We start from the raw sequence: 20763 nt of genomic DNA on the forward strand, positions 1-20763 counted from the left end.
ACTCTAATTTAAGGTTTCGCGTGCCAGTAATACATTTTAACGTTTTTAGAAGGTCTCTTTCTATAAGTCTATAATATATAACTAAACTATTGTATGGAAAGTAAATAAGTTTTGTTAAATGTTTAAGAAACTTCATTTAAAATTAAATTAAAATGCAAAGGCCCCCGGAGCGGTGGCCAGGACCCAGGCAGTGGGAGTGCCACTGAAAATCAGCTCGCGTGCTGCCTTCAGCACATGTGTCATAGGTTGCCTACCCCTGCTGTATAACATCCATCCTACGGCCTTTGTCTAGCTGTCAGTGTCTCTCTGTCTAAGGGTATGTCTACACTAGATTTTTTTAACCTGAAGTTATCTGATTGCCAATTAACTTGAGTTAGTTAACACTTTTGTGAAGGCTAATATGGGCATGCCCCAAATGTTTGTTCCAGGATACAAAAGTCTGTGGTTACCCTAGGGGCCAGCTCCCTAAATATCGTAGAGAGAGGCAGATCACACGAGTGCGGATCACTGACTGTGTGTAAGGGAGCGCAGAACACAAATTCCTTCCCCAAGACCGTGACAGAATGAAATAAAAATCAGAAAGCAATGTGAAAGCTGGTAGCCTCTCTCTGGCTAGAAACTGACTCCCATGATGTTAGTGTTCCTTGAGACATACCAAGGGACAGAGCTGTGTTCGTGTCTGTACTGCGTGCTCCTGTGATCTGGATGTTAGCAGGGCAAAAGTGCTTAGTGCCTTTTTAAAAGCCCACTTGTGTTTTGTTTCCCAGTATCACCGCCGCCTGGAAGCAGAGAAGCTTCGTCTGGCAGAAGAGGAACGGCTCCGGAAGGAGATGAGTGCCAAGAAAGCTAAAGAGGAAGCAGAAAAGAAGCACCAAGTACGTTCTGACTTTTCTCTTTCTTGGCTTCTCTTTAGGGCCTGATTCTACTCCTGCTGAAGAGTGTAGGGGCGGAATAAGGTCAATTGAAGGCAGCATTCCAATAAATTAGTATGAGGACTTGCTGTCCTGTTATATTGTTCGTATTTGATTCAGTAAAGCCCTCCCTATTTTCACTTGAATGAAGCTAGCACAGAATTTCCGATCTGCCACACCACAAGGCCGCAGATTATGCTTATTCTTTTTGGTATGATAGGACTGCATAAAGGACCCCAACTGTCACTGGAACATTGCCACTGTGCTAGGTGCTGTATGTACATAGAGTAAAAGTCCTGCACCTTGGGCTCTAAATAGTCAAAAGAAGAGAGAAAGAAGCATTGCTGTGTCCATTTTGCAGGTGGGGAACTGAGGCACAGATTTAAGTGCGTTGTCCCAGGTCACACAGTGAGTCAGTGGCAGAGCTGGGAATTTATCTCCGATCTTCTGCATCTCAATCTAGTGCCTTAACCCCAAGACCATCCTTCTGCTCTAAAGCCAAGGGGCCAAGCTGCAGAATTTGGGACCAGCTTGCCAGAGAATGCACTCTAGTCAGTGTACCCGTTCTCTTCTAGGTACGCCTTGCCCAGCTGGCCCGGGAAGATGCTGAGAGAGAGGTGAAGGAGAAGGAGGAAGCCCGTCGGAAGAAGGAACTCTTGGACAAAATGGAGAAGGCCCGAAACGAGCCAGTGAACGACTCAGATATGGTGGACAAAATGTTTGGATTCCTAGGGACCACTTCGTCTCTGCCAGGCCAGGAAGGACAGGCACCCAATGGCTTTGAGGTACTGCATGGAGAATGGAGCAACAGACAGGGCTTGCTAGTGTTGCTCAGAGTAACATTTTGGGACAGATGGCAATCCATCCCGCCTTGGTTCAGCATCATCACCCTGTTACCCTAATGGTTAGCTCTTGGAGTGCTCATCATCACTCTTTTTCCAGTGTGTTCACACTTGCTGCTGCCTTTGGGAGTCTGTCCCACAGAGGATTCTCTCAGGATAAAGAAGTATCTACAGACCTCACGTGGGCCTGATCCAGGTTCCCTTGGGATAGCTCAGTGGTTTGAGCATTGGCCTGCTAAATCCAGGGTTGTGAGTTCAATCCTTGAGGGGGCCATTTAGGGATCTGGGGCAAAAATCTGTCTGGGGTTGTTCCTGCTTTGAGCAGGGGATTGGACTAGATGACCTCCTGAGGTCCCTTCCAACCCTGATAATCTATGAAATCACTGGTTTCAAGAGGAGTTGGATTGGGTCCTTTGTGCCAATTCTTGTCCTGAGAACTGATCCTGGCCCTATTGAAATCAGTGGCAGAACTGGGAGCAAGGTCAGGTGCAGGGTGAGGGAGCTTTTAAAGACACTAAACCAAATTGGGCGTGTATATTTTCCTCCCTCTCCAGGACCTTGAGCGAGCCCAAAAGGAACTAGAGGAAGAGGATTTAGACGCAGCTTTGCCCCTCCCCGAGGAAGAGGAGGAAGACCTTTCGGAGTACAAATTTGCAAAGTTTGCAGCCACCTACTTCCAGGGCACGACAACACACACATACATCCGCCGGCCACTTAAGCAGCCCCTTCTGTACCACGAGGATGAAGGAGACCAGTTGGTGAGACAGGAAATAATCCGTAAATGTCCTGGTCATGAAGAATGGGGCTGGATGGTTCAGGGGGTTGGTAATAGACTACAGAGCCCTTCGTTTCTAGGACACCCATTTGAAGCCATCCCAGTAGGACACACGAGTCTGAAGATAGTTTAGGAGCAAAGTCCTTATCTGCTATTGGATGTCCTGTATGACCTTCATTGATGGCTTCTCTCTCTATTGGACAAGTAGCCACCGGGGTTTTTACAGTAGTCATGTGGTGCACCATAAGGAAATTTCATTTGCGATGTGCTTGAGCACCATGTTTAAGAAATAAAACAGTGCAAGCCAGTAATAAAACAGTCCCCCCCAAGCATTCTGAACCTTAATCTAGTACTTGTGTAGCAGGCTAGAGTCAAAGCTTGGGAGGCAGAGGGCCACCAAACAGGTATAAATATACAGCAGTAGGACAGTCTGCTCCCACACTGTCCCATCCATGTGCCTCAAGATGGGACGTCAGTCCACATGCCCATTCAGTCCTTGATGTCTGGGCTGAGATGCTCTAACGGTGGCCACTGTGCTTGTGGTGACCGGTCTGTTAGGGATTGGGCCGAGAGCCACATATACAGGGTGTGCACAAGAACTGTATAGGAGAATTGTGCCAAAACTCCTTAATGGCCCTACATTACATAAAAAGATGGATCATACTATCCTCCCTGTTTGTTATTATGCTACTGGCCTTTCTGTTCATGCATCTGAGAAATTATTAGACAGAAAATCTCAATTTAGTAGGAAACCCTTTTTTTGATACTAACAAAGTCTGATTGTTCTTTTTGAGGGGGCAAGGGCAGGGACACAATTAGTTTTTGATTATCTAATTTGAGAGTTTTCTCCTTTATACTCGACTTTAATGAGAGGCGTGTCATGTATTTTCCAGACTGTGGTCCATGTTGCCCAATTTTAGTTTAATTTGCATTTACAGTACACATTTTAATAAACGTGTCATTTTGCACTATACTCACCACTACCCTCTCCTGGACAGATTCAGAACCGCTCAATGGTTTGTCATAGACCCTGAACTGCTAACAGCCAAAGGAGAGTCTCCTTTAGCTCAAGTAGCAGGGGCCTGTGCTTTTGGAGCAGAGGATCTGAGTATTATCCATGCTGTCATGAAGTGTTTAGCGCTGGTATGGATCCAGTCACTAGTGGCCATGGCTTTATGACAGTATAATACATACAATTAATTATATTCACCCAGACCAAGCCAAGAACTCTAGTAAGTTTCACCTTTGTTGCAAATAGGCAGCACTCGCGGTGTGGATCACTATCCTTCGTTTCATGGGAGACCTTCCTGAGCCTAAATACCATACGGCTATGAGCGACGGCAGCGAGAAGATTCCAGTGATGACCAAAATCTATGAGACTCTAGGGAAAAAGACCTACAAAAAGGAGCTGCAGGCTCTGCAAGGGGAAGGAGAGGTGAGAATGCTCTTCCCTTTAACATTACAGCTGTAGAAGAGCCAATATTCTTGATGTACAGTTCATGAAAGTGGAAATTTATCTGTTGGACAAACTGCTGATGGGATTGATTGAGGCAAATAGGGGGTTTGGAACGGATCCCATATGAGGAGAGATTAAAGAGGCTAGGACTTTTCAGCTTGGAAAAGAGGAGACTAAGGGGGGATATGATAGAGGTATATAAAATCATGAGTGATGTGGAGAAAGTGAATAAGGAAAAGTTATTTACTTGTTCCCATCATATAAGAACTAGGGGCCACCAAATGAAATTAATGGGCAGCACGTTTAAAACAAATAAAAGGAAGTTCTTCTTCACACAGCGCACAGTCAACCTGTGGAACTCCTTGCCTGAGGAGGTTGTGAAGGCTAGGACTATAACAGGGTTTAAAAGAGAACTAGATAAATTCATGGAGGTTAAGTCCATTAATGGCTATTAGCCAGGATGGGTAAGGAATGGTGTCCCTAGCCTCAGTTTGTCAGAGGGTGGAGATGGATGGCAGGAGAGAGATCACTTGATCATTACCTGTTAGGTTCACTCCCTCTGGGACACTGGCATTGGTCACTGTCGGAAGACAGGATACTGGGCTCAGGTCCGGCTCTAGGTTTTTTGCTGCCCCAGGCAAAAAAAATTTTGGCTGCCCCCCGTCCCAGCCCTGGGCTCCTCGCCGCACCCCCCCTGCCGCCCCAGCCCTGGGCTCTCCCCCACCACCGCACCCCCCCTGCCCCCCCAGCCCTGGGCTCTCACCCCCCCGACCCGCCCCCCCCCTGCCGCCCCAGCTCTGGGTCCCCCCCCCCCCGCCCCCCTTGCCCCCCACTCACACCTCCTGCCGCCCCAGCCCTGGGCTCACCGCCCCCCCCACCTGCACCCTCCTTCCGCCGCAGCCCTGGGTCACTGGTAACTCGCTCCCAGGGCAGGTCATTCAGAAGGAATTTTAGATGTGCACAGAACACAGACAGGATTGGTTCCCATATGGTTACAGAACTGCAGTAAAGTGGAACAATTTTCAGCTTGTGTGATTGGAGGATATCTGGATGCATATTATAAGACTGTCCTACATAAACGAGGAAAAGTTGAGGTGCCTTTATTATTCTTTTGTTCCACTCTTTCTTTCTATGGGGAATTTGCCAATGCAATATCACTGTCTTCCTTTTAAACAAACAAACAAAAAAAAGGCAATGGCTGTTGAAAATAGCAATTCCAGTCCTAATAACCACTGGGAAGCATTTCTTGCTCAATTTTATCCTACTTTTTCTACAGCAAGTTACAGTGGATCAGTATATTTGATTTGGGAGAAATGAAGTAACAGCTGCCCAAACTGAGCTTGAGCACTCCTGAATTTTGAGGTGTTCAAATCTGGAAGGCAGGTGCTGGGGGGGGGGGGAGGGCTGTGGCTCCGCAGGGGAGCATGGCAGCACGTATGCAGCAGCGTGTCTGGCGCTGCGCGAAGCCAGACACGCTGGTCTGAGTGGCACGATAAGGGGGCTGAGGGTTGGAGAAGGGGTAGGGGGTTCCGGGGGGGCAGTCAAGGGACAGGGAGCAGGGGGGGTTGGATGGGGCGGAGGTTTGGGAGGGCAGTCAGGGGCAGGGAGAAGGGGGGGTTAGATGGGTCAGGGGTTGTGGGGGCAGTCAGGGGACAGGCAGCGGTTGGATAGGCATGGGAGTCCCAGGGGTTTGTCAGGGGACAGGTAGGGGTTGGGGTCCTAGGGGGGAAGTTGGGGGGGGGTGTCTCAGGAGGGGGCAGTTGGGGACAAGGACCAGTGGGGCTTAGATAGGGGGTGGGGTCCTGGGGGGCAGTTGGGGCAGGGGTCCCGGGAGGGGGTGATCAGGGGACAGGGAGCAGGGGGGTTGGATGGGTTGGGGTTTCTGTGGGGGGCAGTCGGAGGGAGTGGATGGTGGCAGGGTGGGGCTACCCTCCCTCCCTGTGGAGTGTCCTATTTTTTGAATGTTAAAACATGGTATCCCTACTCACAGTGCAGCTCTCCATTCAAAGCAGGCTGCAGCATGAGGTCTCAGCTTCCTCACTCCCTCCCCCTCTTTCCTGTTGGTAGTGGCCAAAGGAATGCTGGGAAATGTAGTTCTTTCCCTGCTCCAGGGCTGGCTCTATAGGCAGGGAGCTAACCAAGGAACTACAGCTCCCAGGGCCCCCTGTTGGTTCTCAGCTTCCATGCTAGATCCCTGCCGCCCCTGCAAATGGGCTGCCCCAAGCACGTGCTTGCTTTGCTGGTGCCTAGAGCCGCCCCTGACGGGGCTGGATGGACCTTTGGTCTGACCCAGTATGGCCATTCTTAAATAGTTTCATCTGCCCCTATGCTAGCAAGAAGAAAACTACAAAGCCTATCATCCCTTGTGTTTCAAAGTATAAATTCTATTCCATATAAATTCTTATACCGCCCTCAACACCACAGTATTCTACTGATGCAAAGCACTCTAGCAGAACTAGGTATTATTAGGATTATTAGTGCGTTAAGCTATGTGGCTATCACGTGTCACATGTGGTTCATTCTCTCATCCTCTCCCCAGGCAGGGGGAAGAATTGTGTGCGCGGTGGAGTGTTTTGGTTTGATTTAAGTGAACATGTTGCTCTGTGTTTGTGTTAGTCAGTCTAAAGATGTGCGTGAGCGGTGAGGTCTGGGATTGTCCCACGGCATTTAACCCTCTTGGGGTCAGGAGAAAATTACTCCTATGGTAAATGGTATTGCACTATTAGGTTATTATGGGACAAGTACACTTCACCATAAGAATCCATCTTTGGCTGCTGCCAAAAGCAGGACAAAAGACTGGATAGACCATTGGTCATTGCACTCTGGCAGTTCATATGCTTTCGTCTGTGAGAATCTGCCTTATACAAGATGGCAGACATTTTCAGTGGCCTGGCTTGCCAGTGGCAGGATGTGATAAATGGTACTGCTGCACTTAGATTACATCAAGGCCCTCTAGAGTCTAAGAACAGCCACCTTTGTTCGACACTTTTGGTAGATCTAAATAAATAAAACGCCTGGTTCCAGTCATATTCCCAGAAACAATGATATAATGTAGCAATTTCATTAAAGCTCCTGGTGAGGACAGTAATCTCCACTGGGATCTAATTATGTTAAAATATACATGAAGAATCTAGCTTCGTTCTGTACAATTAACCATTTTTTATTTGTTCATTGGACAGAATATCATATTTCAGTCGGCTGTGGCATCAGCAGAGGCCCTAGAGAAGAGAAATAAAATTTAACAATGTATTTTTATCTTAGAGACAAACTGTTCTTTTTGGATATTAATAGTCTCATTTCTCTGGGTAGTATGAATGCCTGGTTAGATTCAATTAGAAATGGATGGATGGATATTCATAAGTGGCCAGATGCTTCTAATCCATAAGCTATGTATTAGAGATGGATTTGAGCTGTAATTTGCCTTCATGTCAAACTTTCCTAAAATTTGAGGTTGTTTCGATCCAGGTTTTGATTTGGCCCATTAAAGAGACAGAGGCCAGCTGCAAAATTGAGATCCAGATCTGAGCATTACAGTGGCTTGGAGGAGTTTAGATCTCGGTTTTTGACCCATCTCTCAGAAATATCAAATCAGTGCTCAGAATCCACTGAAAATGTTGCCATTTCTAAAAGCTGGTGAGCCGGATACACAGGAAACCCACCCTGCAGGCTTGTGTCTGTCCCAGGAATAAGGCTATACTTCTTGCCTTCGCAGAGCGCTCACATAGATGGCCACAAGAAGAACAGTGTGCGGCACAAACTGGTCTCCTTGACTCTAAAGAAGAAATCCAAACTGACTGAAGAGGTGAGAGGAAATGCTTTGCAGCTGGGTAGCACAAATGGTATTATATGGTCTGCAGGGCTCTCTGACTCTCTCCTGCTGCTCCCTCGACACAACACATCCAGACCTCCTCTGGGTTTGCTGCTCCCTGTGTCTTTGGGGGCCTGAAAGATTTAAGGATTCTTTAAAGGGAAAGGTTGGCTCCCCATGTCTCCTCGAGTCACCCTGCACCTCATGCCTTCTTCCCTATGACTGGGGCAGCTCGCACTCTCCATTCATCAAGTACCCATCCATCTCCTCTTTTCACATCCCTCCATCTGCATAGACTTCCAGTTAGAGAATCGCTCACCCCCCTGTGTTGGCTTGAACATTCTCGGTCTTTTTGACTTCAGCGCCCCCCTGCTAGGCTTTAGATTCCGAGTGGATTTTCAGAAGCACTCAACATTGGCCTAACTCCACTGCCATTGATATCTGTGGTCAAACACCCATGTGAACCATTCGGCCAGTGCTGAGCACTTCTGAAAATCCCACTCTTCAGCTCTTGGGACAGAGAATCCTTTTTCTTGACACATCCTCCTTTTTATACGGTATGGTAGAGAGGAATTATCAGTGGTTCACAGTCAAGCTGGAAGGGCATATCAAGTGGAGTCTCGCAGGGATCAGTTCTGGGTCTGGTTCTATTCAATGTCTTCATCAGTGATTTAGATAATGGCATAGAGAGAGTTTGCAGACGATACCAAGCTAGGAGGGGTTGCAAGTGCTTTGGAGGATAGAATTAAAATTCAAAATGATCTGGAGAAATGGTCTGAAGTAAATAGGATGAAATTCAATAAGGACAAATGCAAAGTACTCCACTTAGGAAGGAACAATCAGTTGCACACATACAAAATGGGAAATGACTGCCTAGGAAGAAGTACAGCAGAAAGGGATCTGGAGGTCACAGTGGACCACAAGCTAAATATGAGTCAACAGTGTAACACTGTTGCAAAAATAGCAAACATCATTCTGGGATGTATTAACAGGAGTGCTGTAAACAAGACACGAGAAGTAATTTTTCCGCTCTACTCCATGCTGATTAGGCCTCAACTGGATTATTGTGTCCAGTTCTGGATGCCACATTTCAGGAAAGATGTGGACAAATTGGAGAAAGTCCAGAGAAGAGCAACAAAAATTATTAAAGGTCTCGATAACATGACCTATGTGGGAAGATTTAAAAAATGGGTTTGTTTAGTTAGAGAGGGGACATGATAACAGTTTTCAAGTACATAAAAGGTTGTTACAAGGAGGAGGAAGAAAAATTGTTCTCCTTAACTTCTGAGGATAGTACAAGAAGCAATGGGCTTAAATTGAGGTGTAGGTTGGACATCATGAAAAACTTCCTAACTGTCAGCGTGGTTAAGCACTGGAATAAATTGTCTAGGGAGGTTGTGGAATCTCTGTCATTGGAGATATTAACAGCAGGTTAGACAAACACCTGCCAGGCTAGATAAACACTTAGATAATACTTAGTCCTGCTATGAGTGCAGGGGACTGGACTAGATGACCTCTCGAGGTCCCATCCAGTCCTATGATTCTATGATGTGCGCTTACGGAGGAAACCAGAAACAACGATCACAACCATGCATGTGGTTACACGCTTACAGCCATGGCGTTGTGTTTTTGGCTGATGGAGCATCTTTTAATTGTGTTACTGTTTTTTAATGATGATTGAATAGAGAAGAAATGAAGAGCCAGATCCTCATCAGTTATAGACTGGTGAAATTCCATTGCCTTCTAATAGTGTTATCCTGGTTGAGGGTGGGGCGCGGAGTTGCGGCCTACAGGGGCTGTTGTGGAAAAATTGTGGAAGTCCTACCTGGGTGGGGATGGGAGGCTGGGCCGTTCACAGAGGTGTGGGTTGAAGGAGGGGAGAACCATAGCAACAAGTTAACCAGAAAGAGAATAATGTCTTCGATTGACAGGTGACAAAGAGACTCCATGATGGTGAGTCCACCCTCCAAGGCAACAGCATGCTTGAAGACCGACCCACCTCCAACTTGGAAAAGCTGCATTTCATTATTGGTAATGGCATCCTGAGACCAGCATTAAGGTTAGAAATCAGTGCAAAGAGTCAACCATCATTCTCAGTCCCTTCCCCCCCCCCCCATTAGTTAAGCTGCTCTCATTAAAAAAATATATTTTTGCTAATCTGTGCAATTGAATAAAACACGTATTACACTGTTCTTCAAGCTCTCCTCCTCTGTCTGATTGGGGCTAGACTCACATCATGTTTGTTAGATGTTCATTTCAGGCTTGATCCAAAGCCCATTGAGGTCAGTGGAAAGGCTGACATAGACTTCCTTGGATTTCGGATCAGGCCCCCAGTTATTAGCATTCCTTTTTTCTTTTCACTGCTTATTTTTATCCAAGCCATTACATCCTAAGTTGCTGGGTCTTCTTTTGTTAGAAGAATAGATTTATTTTATTGCATACAAAAAACGATGTTAAATGAACATTGTTGCAGTTGCAAAGTCAAAACTCAAAAGATAGGAAAAGCCAGAATTATGATTGCCCATGCAACCTTAATTCAGCCCCTTTGTGCCTATGCAGTCAGACACTATGTTTAATTAAAAGATCATATGCTGTTTTTTCCACCGGACCCTGCCTCATTCAGTGCACAGAATGAACAGTGCTCACTTAGGCCTGGTCTACACTAACACCCCAATTCGATCTAAGGTACGCAACTTCAGCTACATGAATAACGTAGCTGAAGTCGACATACTTTAGTTCGAATTTACCGCGGTTCAGACGCGGTCCACACGCGGCAGGCAGGCTCCCCCATCGACTCCGCGGTACTCCTCTCGCTGAGGTGGAGTACCGCAGTCGACGGCGAGCACTTCCTGGTTCGACTTATCGCGTCCAGACCAGGCGCGATAAATCGAACCCGGAAGTTCGATTGCCAGCCGTCGAACTACCGCGGTAGTGTAGACCTGGCCTTAATGAACAGCTTTTCAATATTTTGTCCTACTTCACTGTTCAGTGTGTGGCTAGGCCTTATTTCTGCAGATTATTCTGACCCTGCTTCATGCACAATTAATGTATCTTCACGACAACCCTGTGAGATGAGGGGGTGGTATTATTCCCATTTTACAGATGGGGAACTGTGTGACAAAGGCAGATGAAGGTTAAAATTGTATACTGATTTAGGGGGCCCAATTTGAAATGCTTAGGACCTGATTTTTCAAAGCATTATATAGTGCTTGATATAGTCAGAGCAGAAGGACCTCAGCTGCTTTTGTGAGTGCCTGGTAGCAGATAGTAGCTGTGAGGGGATGGAGTATGCAGGTAGACTCTGTGGCGAATTCTGCTGGCAAACTCCTCTGAGCATGTGCAAACTAAGAGGTTTTCAAAGGCTCATGAACTTGGCCAAAGATGGGTGGATTTTCAAGGGGATGGCAAAAAATACCCCCCCACCCCCCGACCCCAGGGCAATCCTCACACCAAATTGTAAGTCCCTGTTCCAAAATGTGGCAGCACTAGAGCTTCTCAACAAAACAGATGTAAGAAGCTCTTAACATGGACCAACATGTCTTTTTCCCAAACCTCGTTCTGAGAAACAACTAAACTGTTTTTGCTGAAATTTGTTTTAAAAATCAGCATAGAAAATTTCAGCCGAAGTAGCTAAAATTTGGCCAAGTTATAAGGAACGGAAAACAGGGTCTTCTAATGGAACGTGTTGGGCCACCTCAACTGCACCGCCTCTGGTATATTTTGCCATTCATCCTAAAAGCTCACAAAGCTCTTTACACAAACAACATACAAGGCTCATTTTACCCGCCACTGACAAAAGGCTGCTGCTAGGATGGAACATGGCGGCTGTTTCTTTAAATGGACACAGCAACACTGCATAGCAACTCAGCACGAGAAAGCTGAGACTTTCAAAGCTGCCTGGATGCCCAGTGTCAGAGCTGCTTTTAGGCAACTTTGGAAGATCTCAGCCAAAGTGTAGAGGAATGCCGGTTCCATTCGAAATTGCAAGGGGGATGTCTATAGGAGGGATGTAATTATCAGAGTTAGAATTGGCCAGGGCAACAAGGTTAATACCCCTAGACAGACATAAAGTGCCATGGGACCTTTAATTATCAAGCAGTCAGGGTCTGGTTTTACATCCCATCTAAAAGACAGCAGCCCCTTTAACATCTAGTAACAGTTTGCAAGCCTGAGAGGCAGCTTTCACCAGAAAAAGTAGCAAATTATTCATTAAGGGCCCGATCCAGAGCCCACTGAAATTATTGGAAAGACTCCCATTAACTTCAGTGGGCTGTGGATCAGGGCTCCACTGAGAGGGAAATGGTATCTTGAATGATTGGCTGGGATCTAACTCTGACTTCTGTTGCAGGGATGAAATCTATTGTCAAATCTGCAAACAGCTCACCCAGAACCCTTCCAAAAGCAGCCACGCCAGAGGCTGGATCCTGATGTCGTTGTGCGTGGGATGCTTTGCTCCTTCCGAAAAGTTTGTGAAGGTGAAGAGCGAATGTTGTTTATCATTTGCCTGGCGTATCTATTTATACATTTCCTTTCACAATGCTGGAGCCAACTCTTCTCTTTGGTTTCTCTGCTTGTTAACTGTGTCGTGACTCCCTTTCCACCCAGGGTCTGATTTTACAGAAAAGCTCTGTTGTAATAAAAGCCCCAGTTCAGCTAAGAACATAGCACATGCTTCAGCCCCATTGAAGTTAAATTGAAGTTAAAGTTTAGCAACTGCTTACATAGGTTGCTGAATTGGAGCCCTAAAGGCTATTCTTCTAACCAAGTCATCTAATTATAAAGAAGAATAAATTACTAGGAAATTGTTTTTAATTGAAACCAAATCTCAGATCTCAAGGCCTTGCAGAAATTTGAATCCAGATCTACAGCGACACGTCACAGCTGACCTGTATTTCTACAATAGGCTGATCCAAGCACACCTGAAAATTAGGGATGCTCAGATCCCAGCTTTGCAGCCTGGCCCTCTCTCTTGTCCTACATATAATAGCCAAGAATAGTGAACAGTCCTATAGGAAGCTGCCATCCGGAAAGGCTGGTAACACAGAAGAGGGCTCAGAGAAAGCAGCTGCGGTGTATGTATGTGAGAAAGCAGGGACTTCTGGGGCCAAATTTTCAAACCATGTGTCTGAGTTGCTTCTGCAAAGAATATGCAAACACCTACATGAGGCCAAACATCCATATTCTTGCACAAGTGGGATTGGCACATCCAGGCTGCATGTTTATGCCGGCGGTTACCCCATAGGAATATACAAAGGCTAGTTTGTATATGCAGATGGCGTTTCTGCACACTCAGTTGATGCATCTGCTGCGCTGGTACATTTGTCTATCAGTGGTATTACAAAGTGAGCTCAATTTTGCTGAAATTAAAAAAAAAATCTGCATGGAAAATTTCAGGCCAAGCAGTTAAAATTTCGTGTGTGTGTGTGTGTGTGTGTTAATTTAGGAAGGTTTTAAATTAACCCCAAATCTATGAGTGTATTTTGTTTGGTTGCTCTACCTCCCTGTATCCTACTTCCTCATGTATCCAGATGGAAGCCAAGACCTCTAGATGAGCAGCTTTATCTCCCAAAGTACTGGGCATCCAGCAGCTCCCACCGAAGTCACTGGGAGCCGCTAAGTGCTCGTCACTCTTGCAAATCAGGCCACTTTTTTGGATCCCATTTTTTGTAACAATTTTGGCCTAAATCCATATTTAGGCCCCTAGCTAAAAGTGGCCTGACTTTGAAAGGCGCTAAGCACCCAGACTCACAGTGACTTCAGTGGGGCTATTCAGGCTTACGTTTAAGCATGGGCTTAAGGGCTTTGCTGGGCAGAGTACTCAGCACGTTGCAGGACTAAGCCTTTAGTCCTTGCTCGGGCAAGCCTCCTATTGCCACTGTGAGAGCTTTGCCCGAGGAAGAACTTCAGAACCTGTAGCCTGATCCCAAACCCAGTGAAGTTCAGTTGGAGCATTTCCACTGACTTCAGTGTAGTTTGGATCAGGCCCTTGGTCCTTAGAGCTGAATCCAGAAGCCAAATTCATCAATAGAATTCTTGGTGTCCGCCACAAGACCTTCCTGTAGGGAAGCGGATAAGGCAGATAAATCACGTGTGAAACAGCAGAAAATTCCATTATGCCTAGAAATGAGACCCAGTAAAGCGTGTCACTAGAGAGGGCCCATGGAGCGTTTCAGTCTGTGTTTAAATCTTTGATAAAGGAGGGCTTATTTGGGGAGAGGGCAGCACTTCTAGAAACAAGTTGTTAATAGTCTTCAAAATATACCCTTTGGCTGGAACCCTGGCCCCACGGAAGCCAGCGGCCAAATTCCCATTGACTCCAGGGGAGCCAGGATTTTACTCTCTGTAATCTTGGGCTACTGGTCAAACCTGTTGCATTCTGGACTCTCGGTGACTCACTCTGAGGTTACTGTTAAAGGCCCCGATCCTGCAAGGAGCTGCAGGCAAACCACTGGGGTCTCCTGTACAGATGCAATTACAGAATCAGGGCTTAAAATGTCAATAACTCTTTTTTTTTTTAAAGTATCATAGCTGTTAAATGCCGGCCCTGTGCACTGCTGGCAGAACTCATCGGAGGGGATATGAACTATATTTTCTCTCTCCTTCTGTCTCCTTTTGTACTATATGATGGCAAAAATATTTGTAGAGTTTTTTGGTGAATACTTCTGTTTGAAGGTACATTAATCAGGAGCACTTACTCTGATTTATTTCAGAGTTAGTAGAAAAATTCTGCATCCGCCCCAGACCTTACCTACCAATTCCAAAGCTGTTAGTTTTGTGGGTGTGGATTTGAGAGGTGATGCTGAAGTCAGGTTCACAATGCAAACTCTGTTGCAACTATAACCATGGAGTGGCTGCTATTCATCTTATCCATCTGTCTGCCTAGCTGTCTATCTAAGTTATTTATAGAGCATCTAAGTTATGATTTATAGATCTAGCAAAGTGATTTATAGAGCCTCCCAGTTATGATTTATAGAGCTGTCTGTCTGTCTAAGTTATTTATAGAATATTTTCTGTCTGTCATTTGGGGGAGGCTGCTAGGTTTAATTTTTTTCTGCCGTAATGTGGTTGCATTTTTAATACATGGGTCAAGTACATAGAGTCCTAGATAGGACCTCCTTAAAATGTATATTTTTAAAAATCTAAGCAAATAAATACCAATCTAATGTATTAATAAGGTATCTAAGTATTCTCTGTGTGTCATAGGGTACATCTACACTAGAGTGGGAGGTATAATTCCCAGCTCGAGGAGACGTACCCACGCTAGTTCTGATCAAGCGAGCATGCTAAAAACAGAAGTGTAGCCCTGACAGTGTGAGCAGCGGGACAGGCTAGCTGCCCATGTTCATGCGTAGCATCTCAGCCGTGATCTGGCATGTGGCTATCTCACAATGCAGCAGCAATACTTCTATTTTTAGCATGCTAGCTTAATCGGAGCTAGTGCGGGTTTGTCTTCTTGAGCTGGAAATTACACCAGATCATCTAGTCTGACTTGCATGTCACAGGCCACTAAACTCCACCCAGTTACCCCTGCAGCAAGCCCATTAACCTGGATTAGACTAAAGTGATAGAGGCCTCAGGAGAACAAACTATTGTGTGCGGCATTCAGATAATAGGTGGGACCGAGGTGCACCAATGTGCACGGCCCCTGCAATGGCAGGGAGTTGATTTGGTGTGCGCATTTGGTTAAATTCTGTGTTTGTCTCCCCACTGCTCATTACCTACAGGTCTATTTGATTTAATCCCCACTTCTGGCCAATGCTGCAATAACATTTTGGGTGGACAGTCTTTAGAATGGAGCCATGGACCTGTGTTCAAGCCAACAGCAGCCGTCAGTCGTCTAACTGATACATTCTCTCTTGCCAACAGTATTTAAGGAACTTCATCAATGGAGGTCCTCCTGGTTACGCTCCCTATTGTGAAGAGAGATTGAGGAGGACATTTGCAAATGGGACTAGGACCCAGCCACCCAGCTGGTTAGAATTACAGGTATGTTCAGACGAACCCTCTAGAGCAAATAGACCGTGTCTCAAAAAGATTTTGTTGAAATGTTGTTGAAAGTGACTTTTGACTGAACAGAAATTTGCTTTAGAAAATGTCCATTTCTGTGTGAATTTTTCAGATTTTTGTAGGAAAATTTTCTTCTGTCCTTGAAAACAAAATTTTCAGTTTTTAGTTGTCGTAAACCAAAAAGGTTGGTTTTCAGGTTTTCATTTTTTTCAACCAAAACCTGACAAATTCAGTGGAAGTGTTTTTCTTCCCAGTGTTTTGTGGGGGATGAAACACGGTTTCTTTCTAATAGTGAATGCCGTTCCATTTAGAGGCTTAAACATTTTCTCACAGTCCCTTAGTAGGATGTTGTCTCTCTTATTTTGAGGATTAGCAGTTCAGAAGCAGAAACTATTTCTTCTTTGTGGAGAACGTATGACTGAGTCACATTATCTTCAAACTACTTGTTACTGTTCCTCTTGCCTGCACTCTTCTCCATCTTCCTGTATTTTGAAGGTGGTACAGAACTGCGTTCCACGTAGTTTGAGGCAGTGGGTATTATCCAAGTCTCTACACAGATTTAAATGTTACACATGCCTCCGGGATTCAATCCAGTGTCCATTGAAGAGAATCAAAAATTACCATTGACAATTAACTGTATTAATTTAAAAAATCGGGAGTTGCAGCTCTTCCCCAATACTCAGGTTGTGACCCTACATCGTGCAGTGGAGAAGTATATAGCAGCCGTATTACAGATGTAGCCATAGGTACTAGTGCAAAGCATCCAGAAGAGGCGCTATGATTGTTGGGAGATAACTTGTAAATGGGCAAATAATTCAAGTTCGTATGCCTTTAAAAAGTTTGACCCTAATCGCCTAGGCGACCAAGTCCAAGAAACCTATCATGCTGCCTGTTACGTTTATGGATGGGACAACGAAGACGCTGCTAACTGACTCTGCAACGACCGCTAAAGAGCTCTGTAATTCCTTAGCTGGCAAGATCAGCCTGAAGGACCGATTTGGGTTTTCGCTTTACATCGCACTGTTTGACAAGGTACGTGCCGACCTAGACGCCTCAGAGAAGGGGAAGGTGGCCCTTTTCTGATATAGAAAATATGTATCTTCAGGGTGGCAGTTCTGTCTTGTGATGAGAGCGGGGAATTGAACACTAAGCCATTGTGTCAGTAATGAACTTTTGGAGGCTACCAGTAGATACGACTCCCTAAGAATAAAGGTCAGAGTCAATGAGAAGGCAAAATAGTCTGGGAGTAAAATCTCTTCCAGTCAGTCAGTAGCTACAGCCTGCCTGTGTAACTCCATCTACTCCTAATAAACTGTCATGGCCCTGTACCAGATATGGACTGGCTACAGAGCTTGCTTCTGAGCAAGATACACACCAGATGTGTTCATCATTAATGCGCTGCCCAGGTGTGGCTGAGGTGAGCTTAAATAAGGTATTTTACATACATCGTCACCTAGTGGGTGAACAGTATCATACAGTTTAGCATTCCATCCATCAGTGGTTTTCAAACTGCGGGTCGCGACCCAGTACTGGGTTGCGGAATGTAAGGCACTGGGTCGCAGCGGCTCTGGTCAGCGCCACCCACCGGGCCGTTAAAAGTCCTCTCGGCGGTGCTGCCTGGCTAAGGCAGCTAGTTCCTATCTGTTCCAACACCGTGCTGCGCCCTGGAAGCGGCCAGCAGAAAGTCCAGCTCCTAGGCGGGGTGGGGGTGAGGAACAGGGCTCAGCACACTGCCACCGGCTCAACACTCCCATTGGTCGGTTCCCAGCCAATGGGATATGGGGGGGGGGGCAGTGCCTGCAGGCGAGAGTTGCACGGAGCCGCTTGCGCGTTTCTACCTAGGAGCTGGACCTGCTGCTGGCCGCTTCCGGGGCGCAGCGCGATCCACAGTGTCAGGACAGGCAGGAAACCTGCCTTAGCACCCCCGCTGCACCACTGACCGGGAGCCACCGGAAGTAAGCCTGCGCCCCAACCCCGTGCCCCAATCCCCTGCCCCAGCTCTGAGCCTCCCCGTCAAACCCAGAGCCCCTTCCTGCACCCCAAATCCCTCATCCCCAGCTCCGTTGGGTCACGGGCATCAACAATTTTCTTCAACTGGGTTGCCAGAATAAAAGTTTGAAAACCACTGCATTACATAAACCTTGAAGCCTGGAGAGAGCTGTGTCATCCTTGAAAATCCTCTGGTCTGTTTCGAAGGCCTGCGGCAGATGCGTGTACCTGTGTAATGTCTGGGGAGAGACGTAGCCCTCCATTCCTGCTGATTCTGATTGATTGCACTCAGTCTGGCTTTCAATCGACTGTTCCGAGCACAAGCATGGAACCTGCACAATCAATAATAGCATCATGCACACAAACCACGGGCTAGATTGGGCCTTTCAGACACAGGTCCAATGGGCAGCGCAGTGCGAGCTGCCTAGCCTTAGGGAGCGCTTCCAGAAGCATTGTGCTCAGGGAGACAGAATCAGTCCCATAGCTCCTGGGTAGCAGAGGGTCTGTGTCATCCCATAGGAGGGTGCAGCATGTTCTCCACTCCGTGGCTGCCCATCTCTGCTGGCTGGTAGAGAGGGGACTGGGTTACACACACACCCCTCCTTGTCCCTTTAGGAGAAGCTGGTGCTGTTGTGGGCTCTCGCTCTGAGGAGTTCTTGCAGTTGTGATTGGCCCCTGCACAGGGGCATGGTAGGAGGGTAAGGGGGCATCTTTTTGCTCTGTGTTTGTACAGCACCTCGCACAGTGGGGGCCTGGCCCATGACTAGGGCTCTTAGGTGCTATGGTCATACAAATAATGCATAATAACAAAGGCTCTTTGCTCCCCTTGTGGAGCATAATCTCATCCCACTAAATCACAATGGGTCTCTCCTTTCACACGGGGCATGGAAACTGCTGCTAAAAATATGGTGACCAGCATGTACCTTCCCTGTTCCCCTCCTGCCCTGGCCAGGTCTCATCCTTGGGAAGCGGCAACGACCACGTGATGGACGCTGTGTCTCAGTGCGAACAGTACGCCAAAGAGCAGGGAGCCCAGGAGCGCAACGCACCGTGGCGGCTCTTCTTCAGGAAGGAGATCTTCACCCCGTGGCACAATCCGAGCGAAGACAACGTGGCAACAAACCTCATTTACCAGCAGATAGTCCGGGGGGTGAAGTTTGGGGAGTACCGATGTGACAAGGTGAGTCCTCAGCAATGGCAGACCTTGGCCCCCTGGCTTGGGAAATTGGGCACGTGAATATTCTCTTCTCATTTAGGTAGGTGGGATCCAGAATCCTTAAAATGAATGCTGTTCCTGCTGTCTGTCTGTCTGTCTACTAATAAGGGACCCAGCACCATGAACTCCATACATTAAGAGCCAAATTTCACCCCCGGAGAAACTCACAGACAACTCTCATCGAAGTCAAAGGAGCCAACTTACAAACAGAGGAAATCAATGGGAACTGCCCCTGAGTATCTGAAATCAGTGGGAGCTGCACATGAGCATCCCAAGGCAAAGTTTGGCCCCTTGGCTTAAGTGACTAGTGATTCTGACTACCTCCATGTTTGGGTTCCCAACCTGAGAGACCTTAAAGAGGACTGATTTGCAGAGAACCAGGTGCTTACAGGTGCACTGCCAGCTTTTCTGCCGCCCTAGGCGGTGGAAGGTCCCGCCCCAAAATGCTGCCCCCCACAGAGGCGGCGGAAGGTCCTGCCGCCGAAATACCACCGCGGTCGCCGCCCCCCAAATTGTAGCACCCTAGGCGACCACCTAGGTCGCCTAATGGGTTGCGCCGGCCCTGGGTGCTTAGCACTTCTGAAAATCAAGCCCCTTTGAGGTATGCCTAATTAGGCGCCCAAAAATTTTGGAACCCCCAAGTACTTGTTACTTTGAAAATGTAGGCCCTAATCCTCAAACGGAGTTAGGGACCTAAATACCACTGAGAATCTGGGAAGGATCTGGGCCTGGGTATTTTGTCTTCCTTGTTTTTAAAGTATCCATGGACTTCATCCAACATATCTATCTTCTGTTCTGTCTGCTTCTACCCCTTCTTCTCCTGACCTCCACATGAGATGTCTACTGTGTTTCTATAAAGTGCCCAGTCATCATGGTATCTAGTTTATCTTCTTGTATCTCTGCCTCATTGACTCTCCATCTCAAATCTTATCTGTAGTCCTATCCTTTGCCTATATCTCTTTCTCCCAGTCTCCACTTCTGTAGCTATGTCATGTCTCTGTAAAATACTTTGGGACACAGTTGGTATGAAAGACACAGTACAAAATAAAGGTGTATTGCATTCAGGTATCTGTTCTTCAGCAATTTGCCCGATTTATGAAGAGAGAGGTGGGTTTGCTCCTTAAGTGCAAGAGATGTGCTGAGACACAATTGATTTATACTCACTAAGCCTTGTCTACACTAATAGAATTACCCATTGCTGACTACAGGTATCAGAAAAGGGTGCCATTGAACCAGTGCTGAACAGGACTGAGCTGCAAGTGTAGACAAGGACAGAGTTGTTCATGGTGCTCAAACCTGCTCAGGTTTTTACCATAGTTCCTTCCTGGCACTATGCTGAACACAGTTTGCCCTCAGCTAGACTTGGACCTATACAATGTTCAGTATTGGTTCAGTTGTAAACCTTGCTGACACCAGTTGCCAGCAACAGGTCACTTTGCCAGTGTAGACACGGCTCTGGAGCAAACATGGCCATAGCATCCAATGAGATGTTATCTGCATTCAGGTGACTCCTCTGGTATGAGAGGTAATTTCGTGCATCTCAGTGCTCAACAATGGATGCTGAACCTGCTTAATCAAAAAGAGATGATGCCATCAGGTGAACTAAAGTACTAGAGCCTTTGGTAAGCAAAATTCAGAAGGGAATTTTCTCTGCTCTCCCATTATCCGTTGATCTGCAATTCATTTAACAGTTGCAGCTATCACTGCTAGGCACATGAGACCCAGTCTTTCTCCCACTTGAATGCAGGTGGGGTCCGTA

The 20763-nt window shown here is 46.6% G+C and overlaps 1 protein-coding gene across 1 annotated transcript in view; it reads left to right on the top strand.

Annotated features, from left to right (window-relative positions):
• Nucleotides 1–20763, top strand: part of MYO7A (myosin VIIA) — a 92267-nt gene that overhangs the window by 60296 nt on the left and 11208 nt on the right. Inside the window, exons 21-30 of the mRNA XM_026651583.1 lie at nucleotides 768–875; nucleotides 1487–1696; nucleotides 2308–2511; nucleotides 3787–3963; nucleotides 7697–7786; nucleotides 9724–9851; nucleotides 12141–12267; nucleotides 15659–15778; nucleotides 16658–16831; nucleotides 18741–18968. Of these exons, the coding sequence (XP_026507368.1) occupies nucleotides 768–875; nucleotides 1487–1696; nucleotides 2308–2511; nucleotides 3787–3963; nucleotides 7697–7786; nucleotides 9724–9851; nucleotides 12141–12267; nucleotides 15659–15778; nucleotides 16658–16831; nucleotides 18741–18968 (1566 nt within the window). The remainder of the gene's footprint in view (nucleotides 1–767; nucleotides 876–1486; nucleotides 1697–2307; nucleotides 2512–3786; nucleotides 3964–7696; nucleotides 7787–9723; nucleotides 9852–12140; nucleotides 12268–15658; nucleotides 15779–16657; nucleotides 16832–18740; nucleotides 18969–20763) is intronic.

Source organism: Terrapene carolina, unplaced genomic scaffold (assembly GCF_002925995.2).
Source record: "Terrapene carolina triunguis isolate 2854851 unplaced genomic scaffold, T_m_triunguis-2.0 Scaffold97, whole genome shotgun sequence".
Classification (NCBI taxonomy): Eukaryota; Metazoa; Chordata; order Testudines; family Emydidae; genus Terrapene; species Terrapene triunguis.